Below are 14,737 nucleotides of genomic sequence, written 5' to 3'. Positions count from 1 at the left end.
ATTTAGTCCCACTTAGCTCATCAGCATAAAATGAACTAAAAACAAGCTTTACGAAACTTGCCTATTTTCAGATTAATCGACAATTTGTTGTTATTGTAGGTTTCAGGAGTATTCTGGAGGTCAAACACTCGCTCCGCCAAAACTTTTCCTCTCGTATTCCTACATTGAACATTGCGTGTTTTTTTTTTATTTTTTTATTTTTTTTTAACAGCAGCACGCTAATGGTTCTCAAGCAAAGGGGGATTATACGGCTTTGCGAGGTTCAAAACAATGAAGCTTATTCCTTCCCACTGGATGAGTCATTGCAGTTATCGGCAAGCGAGAGCTTTCCAGACGCTAGACTAAACACTGGCGCCAGCTGCAGCGTAAACACAATGAGACAGGCTGGAAGTTAGAGCAGCAGGTGGCAGAAGGGAAATCATCGGCATTTTAAAGATAACGCAGTTGTCGAAGACCGAACTTTTTATCAGCAGTGTGAAAAAAAAAGATCCTTGCATTACCTTTTACCATGCAACAGACAATAATACGGGCAATATTTCCTATCCAGACAGCTGCATTCAAACAAGAAAGAGGGACCTGAATTCTGCAATTATCACATTACCATGCACACCAGTGGCGGATAATGAGCTGTTGTAGGAGAAGGAAGGGGGTCACTTTTCTTTTACTTATCATGCGGGTTTTGTTCGTTTTCAAGATGGTATTCAGAACTGTTCGATTTTTTTTAGACGCCAAAGGAAAGGAGCCCGTGTGCGCACAGGAGCAAGAATATAGCAACGGACCCCCCCCCCCCCCCCGTTTGCTGATAGATAAAGGGGAGAAGTCACTCAGACAACAAAACACGGTTTTGGCAAATTTTATGACCGGCACAGTTGGGAAACGTATGAAGCGGGAAACTGGAGTTGCAACATACGTAAGATCGACGTCAACTTTTGCGGGAAACCTAGATGACAACGCATTAAGCGGGTTGACGATCTTTAGTTGGCCTATGCGGCTTTGATTATCTTTAACATTTTCCCTTTTTTTAATGAAGTTCTACAGGGCACAAAGAACACGCTTTCACTTAAAGTTGTCGGCTACCAGGCCAAACGTTGCTCGCTCACGGGAAGTTGCTGCATCTCGAGCTCAGAGCTAGACAGATGGGTGAGACTTCCAGGAGCCACGCGTCTTGTATTTTGGAGCATTCGTGCGATCTTATCTCGCATTTCTCATCTAGCACTGGTGAATATTTCCAAGGTGACGCATTCAACGGGGAAAGAGCTTGACCTGCCATGCACAATGACAAAGAATGTCAATGTCCAACGGGCATTTCGGGCTGCTTCCCTCGAGTTGTCAGCACCTCTTATTACAAGGAAACATGTCAAGGTCAAGTTAAAATAACGTCCAAGCTCTCTCCACATTCGATCTTCTCTTGTCGACTTACGCAGGTGTCTACTTCGAATTAAGCGAAACCAGTTTTGCGGAAGGGTCTTGTAAACAACTTCGTATTAAAAATTATCCGTATTTCGATTTATCCGTACTGAAATACATTATAAATCCTATCTTATCGGCTGGGGAATGGGAAGAACTTCGGATTAAAGGGTACTTCGTATTAACCAATATCGTATTAACGAGGTTTTCCTGTATTTTTAAAGTTTCGACTAAATGAGATTAGAGTGAAGTGATTGATGGAAAAAGGAATTTTGTAATTTTTCAATCTCTTTAGCCTTTCTCGTTATTATATGGTGATAGCTCCACTGAGGTTTGGAAGCCTCTGCTTGCAAGAACTATGAGTGCAGGCTCATTTTTCAATGCACAAACCTACTTCTTGTTTCTATGTAAAGCAAACAACTTAACCCTTGCACAGAAGTGAAATAATTGAATCATACAAAATAAATTGTCATTTTTTCTTACATTATCAATGGGACTTCTCCTTCAGTACAAACATTCACAGTATATTCAAGTGAAGTACTGTGAAACTGCCAACATGCAGTTATACCACTATTATTGGTGAGAAGGGTATATATGTATTAACAATTAAATGCAAGCAATTTATGGAAGGAGAATCTACTGTATTGTAAAGGTGGTTTATTTAGCTAATCAAATATTAAAACAGGAACACACTGTTGATAACAGCTTCGGAAAGTATATGTATGAGGGGCATCCAGAAAAAAGAACCAATGGAACCTGTACGCGGCACTAGTGGTTGGAGCACAACATGCATATGCAGACAGGAAGAAGTGTCATGTGGCTTTAATCTGGTGCAGTAAAATGCAGCCGTTTTAGGACAGTTCTAGGTTAAAGATGACAGCTCTCATACAGTCTCCCACCGACTGCGAGGTATGTGCTGTAATCCAATTTTTGCACACTCAGAATCCAGCATAGAGCCACCAGCCACCGGGTAGGTGTACATACCAGACATCATGAGCAATAGTATGATCAGACAATGAAGTCCAATCCAATGTGCACGACCTCATACAGCTGAGTACATGCAGGCTCCTTTACATCATTTCAAGTGAGATATCTTGGACCACTTAACGTACAGCCCTGGCCTTGCATATACTCACTTTCATCCCTTTGTTCAGCTGAAGAGATTTCTGGCAGGACAAGTGACAGCTACACTGCAGTACAGATAGTTTCAGTCTTTGTTGTCAGACACATATGCCATGGGCACACAAAATTTAGTGTCATGCTACGACCAATGCCAGAACAACAGTGGATGATTATGCCAAAAATTAGATTATGAGTAATGTTATTTCCATAAGAATGCCATGCATGTGATTTTTGTCGCAAGTTGTAGTGAACATTTTGTCGAAGTTCAACATTAGTCCGACGGCGATATCCGACAAAAATCATATGCATCAATGGAGCCAAAATGTTCATCTGGCAAATGCTGTACCACGACATTCAACAAATTACAGGGTTGCATAGCGCCCTTTTTGTTTCAATGCTCCTTCAGAATTTCCGACAAAATGCCATGCTACGACATCCAACAACTATCAAACAGTGCCACAGTGGTAATGCCCCTCCCCTCCCTCTCAATCTGTTGACTGTTCTCCCCTTACTACTTCCATACAGACAAGAAAAATAATTCAATGCATTTTCCACGTGATATTTAGAGGCTTCTCAAATTTTTCTTCCCCTCCAGAAATTTCTCTCTCCCCCCTACCCTCCACCCATCATGGGTTTCTGTTCTGGTGCTGTGGTTGTGTTGTGCATAAAAGGGGCCTAAAAGTTGAGGCAAAGATTTAGCAACTAGATTTCCTGTTCCCATGCAGCGCTACATAATGACATCTTTCAAAGCAAACGTCTGGCACATTCATTGCATCGCATCAAAAAAAAGTCAATAAAGACAAAATTCCATGACATTTCCCTGACTTTTTTGACCTCTCAAATTCCCTCACTTTTCCCGGTTTTCCAGGTCTGTCGTCACCCTGATTATATGTCCATTAATTTTATCATAATCTTCGAAATATTCATATATGTCCAATATTCATCTCGCTACACTATCATTTTAATTTCACTTTGCTAATTATTCTGCTCATATATATTAATCCTTTCTTCTCTGGGAAGACATCAAGGAATCAACTTGAAATTTTAAAAATATAAATTGTCCAAACTCTAAAATATATCCCATTTTTTGCAAGTAGAAACTAGATAATAAAATACAACTGTAAGAGGCATTTAAACTTGTCAAGAAACCCTGAGTGATGTAATCATTATGGGGAATGTAACAAGAAATTTGAAGTGTAAATGAAAATTTGCATATAATTTAATTATATTTTACACTTATTACAAAATATAACTTGTATTTATTGTGTAAGTGCCATCAGGCACCTGTACTAGCAATGCATTTCATTTCCCCTCTCTTTCATCTGGAAGGGCTTTATTTGAATGAAGTGGATTATAGTGGAACTTTTACGTTTTCTGCAAAAAAATTTAAAATGTAGGAAATGAAAAAAGTTGGAAAACATGAGGGAACAGGGAAACTCAATTGTAAGAAATTAATGAATAATTTATTTTTGAGTATAGAATGTACCAAAAAAGTTCCAAAACAAGAGAGGTAATATTAAGGATTCCTAAGAGAAAAATCAGGACTTGTGCAGTGAAAATCATTAGTAGATTCTATTGTGGTAGGGTAGTGGGGAAGATGACACTTTTTAAGGTTACTCACAGAGTAAGCCTGTTAGGTTCAATGGAGGTTAGTGTTAAATTTGGACAATCAATATATATTGTCATACCTTGTAATGAACGGGTCTTGGGTTCAAAAACCAGAGGAGGCCCTTAGTTAGGATCTAACTTTAAACTTTAGGCCCCAATTAGCCTTCCTGCACATAAAGTGAACCTAAAAATAAACTCCCCCTCTCTCACCTGATTACATTCAATTACTTTCTTCAGTTCACAGAATTTTATATCTGTACCTGCCATAGTTTCTGAGAAATCAATCAACACTGAATGATTTGATTGTTGACTCAAACAGGCAAATGACAGGGCTATAAAAACGATTTTGATGAATGAATTGAATGTCCTTCTGTATAGGCATATTGGTCTATTGGTTAATTAGTAAAATTAGTAATAATTTTGCCAATCCAATATATTTATAAATATCTTACTTAGTGCAATATGTATTTTGCGATTTTGTTATAATTTTTGTGGATATAATATCGTCTGTCGGATGACATAATGACGTATCTCAGTTTTTTTAAGTTTTCAGGAGAAGTCAAAAACGTTTTCACACACACTTTGGTAGATAGTTGTGAGAATACTATATGCCCCTAAGAAATTTTATTTTGTCCCAAAAATGGCAAGTGTTTCTGTAATCCAAATAATGTGGTTGAATGTTGCAGGTGTTGCTTTACGTGCATGAAATTTCATAATTTGTTGAGATACATTGGTATGTCAGGTCGTAAAAATTCATCACTCAGAAATATCTTTGAGATACGCCATGCAAATTAGTATCAAGTTGCATCTGCACAATTTGACAAATCTTTTTTTTTTAATCAAAATGTGAACAAAATCATACATATAATATTCATGATGTTATTGTCTGTGAAGCTTACTTGTTTTTTTCATTTCTTTTCAAAGTGAATGGTTATTTTTATTTTGAAGTTCTTTAGATTTACATGTTTTAAATACAATGGACAAGTTACAAAACTTTTCACTACTAACGTAAGTACAAGTAAAAAAACAAAATGTGCAAAATTACCTCATAACAATACCACAAAATTCAGAGATAATTTGTCTGCATGACATTAGCATCAAGAAAGAATTTTTTTGTGAAATGCAGTGACCTGAAACATGTTGTTTCTGTAACAGATCAATTCAGTGGTTCAAATTTGCATAAATTTTTTGCAGTCACTATCGAACAATGGGAAAAGGACCAGCACACATACTTCACAGGTTATTTGTTCAATGGGGGTGTCATACTCGCAGCTATCTCTTCACTATGATTCTTGTGAGATCCTCTTGCAGTAAACTTGTTATCATGTAGATAGTGTTCGGCTTGCTTCTCTGAAATTAGTTTAGGAATATATTTCCAACTAAACATAAAACCATCATCAGTCTTCTTAAGCTGGAAAAACCTCGGATCTTCATCAAGTGCCTTAAAATCTAGAAAATCTTCCATCTGCATTGTGTGCAAGATATAAGGATGTTTTCTTCGTGCCAGTTGGAGGATGGACAGCTGTGATGGGACAAAGGTTTCTCCAACTTGCTTTAGCAATCTGGAGTGATCAGTCTCTCCTTCGTTTGCTCATGATGTAGCTAAAAAAATCTCAGCTAACTAACTAACTCTCTAGCCTTCCTAAACCCGAAGGTTAATGCCTGCAGCAACACAAGCCTATCAAGCATGTCCCTATCAAGAAACAGCCACAATAGGCCAAAAAATCTCAGCAGAATTTATTTTATATTCTCGGCTGTTAATATTACAGATCAATGCAGACAATACAATCCTATTCTTGTTTTGGCCAACACAACTGTAGTTGAACTTATGTATTCAAAGTCTTCATTACCTAACTTCTTACTCAGTTTTTCTTCCCTTCTTTTCGAGAAGCAGTTCACCTTCTTTTGGTGAATTCGTATCAATTCTATACAATTTCATACTTTATTATGACCACAAAGTAGGGATGTGCCGAAGCCGATTACAGATGTATGAAAATTGGCCGAAATTGACACATCAGTATCGGAATCGGCAAAAATCCGATATTTAAACCGGTACAGATTATACTAGAGTTTTTACCTTCTAATAAGTTTTATATTCTAGTTTTGTAAGATTTATTGAAAATTTGGTTATGATTCGTCATTATTGTAGAGTTTTTGTAATAAAATTATTGCAAACTCATTCAGAGGATCAACCTAACTATAAATCGGAAATAAAACAGTACATTGCTGATCCAGGATCTGCTGTTGTATTGGAAATTCAAAAATGAATATTCAAACCTGAAGCAAGTCCTGAAAAAAATACTTGGGCATACCTGCTGCATCAGTATTCAGTGATTGAGTGTTCAGTGTTGCTGAACAGATTTGAGATAAGAGAAGAAGTAGGTTACTTCATGAAGTGCTTCCAAATCTTGTGTTTCTAAAGTTGAATCTGGCAGAACAGGAATTCATTTTGCATTTCAAAGAACTGCTTGTGTACTAATGTTTAATCTCTTGAGAATCCATGTTCTTCTTAAAGAACATGTACATTCGCATCTCTTGAGAATATATATGTATATGATATGCAATAGAAATGTACATAGCAAATTTATTTTTGTCATGCTGAAAATAACATCCCATTTCTGTTTAATAATCTTATGTATCGGAATTGGTTAAATACCGGCATCGGTATCGGTTCCAGAAATTATCGGCATCGGTAAGTTTTCAGCTTCGTCACATCCCTACCACAAAGGTAATTACTCTCGATTCTTCTCTATCAGAAGCACAGCCAGGAAGCAGTCGCTAGGAACTCCAAGTATTGCTGAGTAAAGGTGTTACATCAATCTTTGTCTGGCACCAGGTTAACAAACAACTTTGAGGAAGTAAAGATGGTCATCGACCTGGTGTTTACAACAGCAATCCTTGTAGAATAAATAGTGTGTATTCTAATAGAGGGGGATCAGAGTCAGTTCGTCAGTTGATCATTAAGATCTGAACAGAGAGCAGAGCATTGTAGACACTACATGAGAGAGAGTGGTCTACCTATGCACATCGGTCTGAAGGCCTGATGCAGGTCTGACGCCAAGGTAGTGGTGCAGTTACACTCTACCAACACTAAGACATCGGAAAGAACAAGTCTATGTTCTTCTTCCATACCACGAGACTTCAAGAACATAAGCTTCTGGTTGAAACAGGTATTATCCTTACATCATGCAGAGACAATCTTAGGGAGACCTAAAGTCCAAATTAGTGTGTATTGTGTGTTCATTTGTCATTCTAAGCTATCCAGGTACCTCTCGCATGAGGATTAATCACCAAGTGAGTATCAACGATGAAAAGTACTAACGCAACTCAAGGGATGTCTGAAGGTCCCAGGTTAAGATCCTCAGTTCCTAAGGGAACGATATGAATTGTTGACATCAAAATTTTCAGGACTTGTTGCAATGTGGTCCGTAGTGATGCAATGCTTTCAGGCATTAAAGAATTGTCATGCATTTTGTTTACCTCACATTTCGTATTGTCAACAAACACCTGTTTGCTGTGAAACATACAGCTACTATCTTGAATGAAATGATCCCAGCAAAGCAGGATATGACACTTGGAACACAAGGAGAAGACTGCATCCTTACAGCCTGTTGATTCACAATGTTGTGATTTTCCTGGCACATAATCAGGATCATCCAGATCACTGACATCTTCTTCAAGTAACTCACTGTCGATATCAAAGTCACTCTCACCCTGTTCTTGCATAGGGGATGATATACCTTCCTTTGCACAGCAGCTGAGCAGTAGATTCTTCATTAAGTGTTTCAATAACAGTCCACTTCTTTTCTGGAGGGGAATAAAATTTTACAGATATCCCAGCTTCGACGTTCATTTTCTTTCCAAGCACATGAGTTCTATTGATGGAACAATATTTCTTAAGCCATCTTCCCAGAGTACTAAGATGTCCATCTTCTTCCTAAGGTGGCTGATCGCAAAATGATCAGAGGCAAGTTGAAAGCTTTGAGAATTTTTTGACTGTCGGATATTGCCTAATAGAGCTTACAAATAAGTTTATTTTAAGTATAGCTTTGATGCTTCTTCGGAAAACTGTGCCGCTATTGTTGAATTGTGATTATTTCCACTTACGAACAGTCCAATATATTTCTAGGCCTCCCATGGCACAGTGGTAGCATCGTTGCCTTGTAATCAAGGGTTCCCAGGTTCAATTCCCAGTGGAGGCACATAGTGGTTCAGATCTCACATTAAACTGTAGGTCCAGTCTCGTTTAGCCTTACTTTGCATAAAGTGGACTTAAAACACAAAATCAATCAATCAATCAAAATCTAATATATTTCTGTATTAGGAAACATCGGACATTCCTTTGACAAAAGGTGTCAATGTTCAATTAACCTCTTGCTTTCATTATCTCTTGTCAGACTGTGCCGCTATTGTTAGATTGTGACTTTGCCGATTTGTAAACACTGAAATATATGTTTCTGCACCACTTTCTTTTTCTCTTTTTGTGCATATTTTCTCCTATTGTTTAATTTTGCTACTGTAAACAAAATGAGATACGCCAACTTGTGATACAGTTTAGGATTTACTTTGTCTGACATAACGACGTAACTCAAGATATGCTGTACCCAGATGATATTTATCGCACAAAAACTAACCTACCTATATTTTTGTTCTGTAACTTTCAAATCTTTTGTTTCATCTGGGATTTGATTACATAACATAACCATATGTCGGGCACACCTGGCACTGCTCTCTGACATGACCAATGTTGCCAGTTCATCTTGTAAGTTTGAAAACCTACTTTTTTATGAATATGCCATAATTAATACCATAAATCATCTGTAATGCATAGAATGCATAAAAATTTATTGTTCTTTTACTAATTCAATAAATACCCACAGGGGCCATTGACACACATCTAAAATTATTGCAAGAGACTCCATATCTGTCTTTCATCCATGTTTTTCTTTACTTCATACAAAAACGTTTTTACACCTTAGTGACTTTTTCTCCATACTGAACGTTCTTGCAGATAATCATTTTCTTGTTTAATGTTTTAAAAATATCCACATAGACAAAGTTAATACCCAATGCAAGGTTTGTGTGTGTGTATTGCTATTTGTACAAAAGTCAAATATGTTCAGTCTTGGTTGCATGACTTTTCAGACACCCTGTAGAAAAAAATAGCCAATATGTCTCTCCTGGCTACTACATCATGTAAAATTATTTACTTGGCTCCAAAATATGACATTATGAACCTCTAAACCCTTAACTGACACTACAAATGTAATAGGTTAGCCACACTTGGTAAAAAGCCAAAGCAGCCAAAATTTCAGTTGTTTTTTTTTTTCAAAAAAGTTGGCTTATCGGGGAAAAAACATACATTGAAAAAGCCAGGTTTCTTGCAACTCTATTGATAACTGCCACTGACAAACAAAAACTGGCACACAAGGAGTAACTTTTTTTTCTGCTTTTCTAATTAATATCTATGAAAATTACTTATTTCTATTTCAATCAGTTTGTTGATTTAGATTTTCAAAACCACTCATGGCAAAACGTCAAGTATATCAAGCATGTTGCAACTACTGGCTTAAATATATTAAAAGTCAAAACATGCAAAATACCTGTACTTACCCTAATCTTTCCTTTAAGCTCTCACTGTGTTTGTATGTCAACAGAGGTTTTAAGTCTTTTGTAACAGGGATGCCAGTAAGTTCAGATTTCACAAAGCCTTCATTTGGATTTTCACTCTTACATTTGATTACATTTTCACCACTCAAAACTTGGGATATTACCCCAACTTTCTGCTGATTGTCATATGATGCATTATAATAATCACTGTCCTCATCACATTTTTTAATGACACACGTTTTTTTGTACAGCATGTTTGTACTATACGGATAGCTCACAGGCTTTGGTAATGTTAATTTCAAAGAAGGGTGAGAAGCTTTTGCTGGTTGGTTCAAAGGAGACTGGTTGCTATGCTTCACTTGCAATTTCTTTGGCAATGTTTTCATACTCAGTTTTGATGGAGATTTTTCACTGAACTGCAAAAGAGAAAGAATTTATATCATTTGGAAACGAACACAAATACACCTTCAAAAAATTCAAGAAATGTCACACGTGTCTGTGTTTAGTAGGCCAAATTTTCAGATTCACCTTGCTGTTTGGTTTTTACGCACACAGCTGCAAAATGGAAAGTATATGTGTAAAAGTTTGGATAAATGCTCTTGCCTAGGTTAGTTGCCCAGTAGCCGGGGAAGCCAACGGTTGTTTTCACTCAACGGCTTCCCTGTTTGAAAGGTAACAACAAGACAAAATGCTATTCTAGGCTGATAGAATTCCATAAGCACTGTTTGAGTTGCATACAGAAATGCAAATAGCATGCTTAGTAACCTATTCATGGTAAATTTTGCAACCTATCTTTTGGACTCCTCACTACATGCTTCAGTACTGTCACAAGATAGGTGGCGAAAAAGAGTAAATCTATCAATTTCTTGTGATATAATGCCACTGCTACAGTTTTAGAAACTGTAAGGATCTTCAGTAATGCAATGAATTAAACACAAAAACATTAAGGCTGTGTCGATACTGATGTACTGTTTATATCAAAATGTACAGCGGAACCTCAATTTTACATTTTTCAGAGCTCCATAGTGACAAAACTTTAAAATGTGAGAAAATATAAAAACACAGAAAATTTTAAAGTATGCTGCTTTATTCAGACCATGAAGGTTCAATGCACAATGTGGGAAAGAGTAACATCCAAGAACATAAAAATGAGGTTCTACTAGATCAGTTCAAATTCAATCACCAATACCAAATAATACTTTTTGTCATGCAACACATTGAAAAACATTACATAATAAAGTCCCATACTCATTGCACTGCACCACGAAGGAACATATGAAAATGTGAATGTAGGTCCACACACATTCTCGATCTCAGTCATTTTATAGAGGTGATATGCTCTAACTACCTTTACCCCCCAAGGATGGTTCCAGGTACCCATTTATTAAAGACTAGGTTAACCCTGGAGATGCTTTATGCAGGGACAAGGCTGAAAAATTTCCAATTTTAGATCATCCACCCTGGGAATCAAACCACTTTATCACCCACCTCCAAAGTGATGGTCAGCTATTTTTAGAATGGACTTTATTTCCTTTACAAAATATCCCATTTCCTTTCAAAAGCTCTCCTCCTATCACATGTAAAGCCTACCCACCTTCTCCCTTGCAAAAATAAAATTGAAGCAAACACAAATGGTATGAGGAAAATAGTTTTGTAGCCAACAGGACAATCTTCTGGCAAATTTTGACATCAGACAGTTGGGAAAATGTATAAAATGGGAAAACAGGACTTACAGTACACATAAGACAGGTAAACATCCTATTATCTACAAAAAATGCATTTTCAACATATATGAGGGGGGGGGGGGCAAAATAAACCGGAATTTTGTAATAAAAAAGTTGTGTACTTATTTTTGGGTGTTACAAATTTATTTTAGGTGTTACAAATTTAATCTCCTTTAAAGTACTGTCTATTTGATGCAATGCACTGGTCTAAACATGTTTTCCACTTTTCGAAGCAGTCCTGAAACTCTTGCAAAGTGATGCCTTTTAATGCCTCCATCACCTCTTCCATATCTGCAAAACGTTTTCCTTTGAAGACTTTTTTCATTCGGGGGAATAAAAAGAAAATGCATGGAGCAAGATTGGGTGAATATGGCAGGTGGATAAGCTGGGTCAGGCTGTTTTTCATTAAAAATTGTTTCACACTCAAGGCTTTGTGTGCTGGTGCATTATCATGGTGAAGCCACCACTCACCACTTTGCCACAAATTGGGGCATCTCAGTCTCACCACATCATGCAAACTTTTCAGAACTTGTAGGTAAAATGCCTGGTTAACAGTTTGACCATTAGGAATGAATTCTGAGTGAACAATGGCATTTGCATGAAAAAAATAAATCAGCATTGTCTTGACATTGGACTTCACTCATCACACTTTTTTCGGATGTGGTGAATTTGAACTCTTCCATTCGCTTGACTGCTGCTTCATCTCTGAGTCATAGGCTTAGCACCAGCTTTCGCCACAAGTAATGATAACCCCTGCCATTTTCCCTAACAGAAAACAGAAATTCACAGCTGCACATTGTTCAAACATTTCAGCCATCAAAAATCAATGAAGAAGTGAGAGGTGCTTAACAAAAAAATTTACTACATGGCACCACGACTTTGCTCGATGAAGCCGGTCAGCAGACTGATGCAGAAGAGTCTCTGCAAGAGGCATCTAGCAGCAGAAGCATGTTTCTACAATGGGACTGCCAACCAGAGAATGATTCCGGTTTCTTTTGTGTCACCCCTCGTATCATCTCCTACATGATATTCAAAATAAATCAGCCTCTGTGACAAAGTGGTTAGTGTTCAAGTTTCAAACCCTGGGTGAGGTCTGGGTGTGTCATGATGTTTGTTCCTTCATCCATTTCATCAATTTGTCACACATTCTCATTATTGTGATTAACCTAGTGAGGTAGAAAAGCTAAGTAAAATAACCAAAGCAAAATAGAACCTTCAAAGGGCCATTCAAGGTTTTCCGAGACTTCTATTTCTGCAGAGGAAATGGGAAACAGGATAAGCACCAAACTATGTCAGCTTTTTTAAAAAGAATCCCTGTGTGCATCCAAGCAACACTGCCATCATTGTAGAAGTTCTGGATTCCTTTGGTGTAGAAAGAACTGGGCTGCTGTCATAGCCACTGCAGGACATTTTTCTTTTTTCTGTGTTGAATTTCTTCCCTTCTAGATGTACTATAAGGGGACAAAACAAATGATAATCACTGTGGTTAAAGTCCGGACTGTAAGAGGAATGAGGCAAACCTTCCACTGCAAGCCAGAGTTGCTGCTGTCAAATTGGCTGTGTGGGACAGGGCATTGTCATGGAGGGGAATTCCATTTCCAGACAACATCCCAGGTCATTTTCTTGCAAATGGCATTTAGTATGGAACCCCTTATCACACTCCTTGCTGTTTCTTTTGGTCTTTCAGGTGAAATGGTGCATTCTTGTTTCATCACAAGTGATGACTGACTGCAAAAAAATGTATCATTTTTGGTTTGAAAGTGATTCAGGAGCTCTTCACAGATCATCGTGTATGATCAAATGTCACTGTTGGGAACACATCTTGCACAGTCTTTGCGGAACAGTAAATGATCGTGAATGATTGCATGTTGCAGACACTGATGTGTACTAATAATTGCCTGAATGTTGGTGACAATGGTTCCACATTAGCATGCAATGTTAATTGGACATTCAAGGATCACTTGCTCAACACACATGATATTCACTGGCATGACTGCAGTCAGACAAACATGTCCATGCAGTGCATTCATCACAAACTCTCATCCTTCACCAAACTGTTAACACCTTTTGTACACTTGCCCATGACAGTGCTTGTTCCCCTGTAGTGTGCTTGCAATATTATCAAAATTCAGTTTGTCTAACATTCTCCTTCACAAGAATTTTGATTACGCAATTATTTTCCACAGCTACACACAAACTGCTTGCTGCTGTATTCACTGCAACTGGCATGCATGTGTCAAACCCCTCATGCCAGGTGCTCGATGCTCGTGTATGATTACATTATATCCTCCACACATTTTATTGTGCTATAATTGTTTATGCACAAAAGTCTTGGTCAACCTTGAATAGTCCTTTGTATATGTGAAAAATCGGGTAATCATTCCACATAAAATGAGAAAACAAAAAAAAATTGTAATACTTACTTCTCTCATGCCTTGTAAATTTAGAGGATGTGTTAAATCCACAAAATCTTTATTTATTGGTTTCTTTTTCTTTCTTTTAGATTCCCTCTCAGGTTTTGGTGGATTTAGGGTATTTATATATCGTTCTGCATGCCGAACTTCTTTATTCAAGTCCTTTAAAAGCTGAGAAGCATCTACCGAGTTTGGTATTTCTTCTCTCCGCTTCTTATTAGACTGTGGATGAAAATAAAACACTACATTATATTGTACAATTAACATAAAACATTAATTGTGTTACTACATTTGCAACTGCTTTAAAAACATATTGTAACAAGTTTGTGTAGAATGCATGGTACCAATTCAATGTCACCATTGTATTTACCTAGTTGCATAAATATGTGGTAAAATCACATATTTATGGTTCTGTAAATAGATCATACTTTGTGGAAGGCAAAGTTATCAACAAAATGGAAGAAAAGTAAAGAATGCATTTCAGGATACTCGTACTTCACAGTGAAGGTGAAATATTGTACACTTCTGTTCAGAGAAAATGGCACATACTTCAACTGTCCAACCTTATAAAATGTGCCACTTTATGTGAACAGGAGTGTACCTGGGTACCTGATTCTCAGTTCCAGATCTGGGTATCCAGCTTTCTGTTCTAATCCCAGGCACCTGGTCCCCAGTTTCAGATCTGGGTATTCGAGTTTAGGTTCTGGGCCTGAATACCTAACTTTAAGTTCCCATTCCAGGTATCAGACTTTCAGTTCTCGATCTGGGTACAAGATTCTGTCTGTGGGTCAGTTCTCAGATCCAAATATGCATTTCCAGGTTCAGATCTGGATAATTAAGCATTGTCACATT

The 14,737-nt window shown here is 37.4% G+C and overlaps 1 protein-coding gene across 1 annotated transcript in view; it reads right to left on the bottom strand.

Moving 5' to 3' along the window:
* LOC145983959 (histone lysine demethylase PHF8-like) overlaps positions 1-14,737 on the bottom strand; it is a 128,978-nt gene that overhangs the window by 54,888 nt on the left and 59,353 nt on the right. The window contains exons 10-11 of the mRNA XM_083117170.1: positions 13,895-14,107; positions 9,751-10,163 (exon numbers count right to left, since the gene is read on the bottom strand). Of these exons, the coding sequence (XP_082973296.1) occupies positions 9,751-10,163; positions 13,895-14,107 (626 nt within the window). The remainder of the gene's footprint in view (positions 1-9,750; positions 10,164-13,894; positions 14,108-14,737) is intronic.

This window comes from Lepisma saccharinum, chromosome 2, assembly GCF_977018435.1.
Source record: "Lepisma saccharinum chromosome 2, izLepSacc3.1, whole genome shotgun sequence".
In the NCBI taxonomy this organism is placed as follows: domain Eukaryota; kingdom Metazoa; phylum Arthropoda; class Insecta; order Zygentoma; family Lepismatidae; genus Lepisma; species Lepisma saccharinum.
The sequence above is the reverse complement of the archived record's forward strand: the minus strand, read 5'-3'. Positions and strand labels throughout refer to the sequence as shown.